This window comes from Mesitornis unicolor, unplaced genomic scaffold (assembly GCF_000695765.1).
Source record: "Mesitornis unicolor isolate BGI_N332 unplaced genomic scaffold, ASM69576v1 scaffold29077, whole genome shotgun sequence".
In the NCBI taxonomy this organism is placed as follows: domain Eukaryota; kingdom Metazoa; phylum Chordata; class Aves; order Mesitornithiformes; family Mesitornithidae; genus Mesitornis; species Mesitornis unicolor.
In genome coordinates, this window is record NW_010194789.1 from 37,034 (window position 1) to 38,589 (window position 1,556).

A 1,556-nucleotide genomic window follows, 5' to 3' on the forward strand; every position below is an offset into this window, starting at 1 on the left:
CACCACAGGGGATGTTACATGGCCACAAGGATCTGGCTGCACCTTGTTGCAGAATGACAGCTTTTCACTCTTAACGAGGATGCCCTACCTTCCTTCATATGCACTAATAATGTATATCAAGCAGTTTGCAAGTGGCTTTCAAACTCATTTTTAAAAAGAATATATAGAGAGCTTGTTTTTCCCCCAAATCCTACATTCACTTGGAATTGCAGCTACCAGGAATAATATTTCTAAAAGGCATTGGCAAGCCTTGACAAGCTTAACATGAAACCTTCTGCCTAAAGCATTTCCAAGAGCTGCCCTAGAAGCAAGAGACACTTGTTAAGACACAAGTTAAGACACTTAAAGTAAGACAACTTCCAGCATGAGCTTTACCTTAGAGAAGCATCTTGCAGGGATATTGCAACAGGGACACAATGCAGTATGCCTCCCTCTCCTGTTGCAACATGGGGGGGGGGGTGGGGAGTATCATGATACGAGTATCATGACATAGGAGGGGATGATGCAGTCCACCCCCCCATCCTGTCGTGACATGAGAGGGGGTATCGTGACATGGGAGGGATATTGCAACAGGGGCATGATGCTGTACACCTCCCCGTCCTGTCGCAACATGGGGGGGGTATCATGACATGAGAGGGGGCATCGTGATATGGGGTGAGTATCATGACATGGGGGGGTATCGTGACATGAGAGGGGGTATCACGACATGGGGGGGGTGATGCAGTACACCTCCCCATCCCGTTGCGACGGGGGGGCGGGGTGGTGGTGTGCATTGTGATATGGGGGCAATATTGCAACATGGGGTGAGTATCGTGACATGGAAAGAGCATCGTGACATTAAGGAGTATCGCGACATGGGGTGAGTATTGCGACGTGGAAAGAGTATCGTGACATTAAGGAGTATCGTGACATTAAGGAGTATCGCGACATGGAAGGAGTATCGCGACATGGAAGGAGTATTGCGACATGGAAGGAGTATTGCGACATGGAAGGAGTATCGCGACATGGGGCGAGTATCGCGACATGGGGCGAGTATCGCGACATGGGGCGAGTATCGCGACATGGGAGGGATATTGCAACGGGGGCACGATGCTGTACACCTCCCTGTCCTGTCGCGACATGAGAGAGCGTATCACGACATGAGGATACCCCCATGTACTGATAACATGTACTGCAAGGGTACACCACAACTAGTCTTCATGTCAGAACTTCTTAAACCAATCGTTTAGGACTAGGGATGTTCTCAGAGAGAAAAACCCATTGGCTTTAAGGAAAAAACAGAGCACCATCACCTTGCACAAGCTGCTCTTGTTGGCAGAAACGCCTACAGGTACTTACCACTGCAAAAACAGGAGACACGCTAGCCAAGGTGGCTTGGGTGGCCTCTGTCGTGGCACCTTGATAAAATTTACCTGGAGAAAGACAAGACATTTCTACTTCCTGCATGTGCAGTTTAGCTATCTGGCAGGAGGCCGATAACACACCCAAGCACGGCTGCAGCCCATTTGGTTTCCCAATCCCCAGCCAGGATGTCATCCTCCCTGCCTGCCCGCACC

The 1,556-nt window shown here is 49.9% G+C and overlaps 1 protein-coding gene across 1 annotated transcript in view; it reads right to left on the reverse strand.

Moving 5' to 3' along the window:
- MRS2 (MRS2 magnesium transporter) overlaps positions 1 to 1,536 on the reverse strand; it is a 10,941-nt gene extending 9,405 nt beyond the window's left edge. The window contains exon 1 of the mRNA XM_010187924.1: positions 1,339 to 1,536. Coding sequence (XP_010186226.1) covers positions 1,339 to 1,536 — 198 coding nt within the window. The remainder of the gene's footprint in view (positions 1 to 1,338) is intronic.
- Between the last annotated feature and the right edge of the window lie 20 nt (positions 1,537 to 1,556).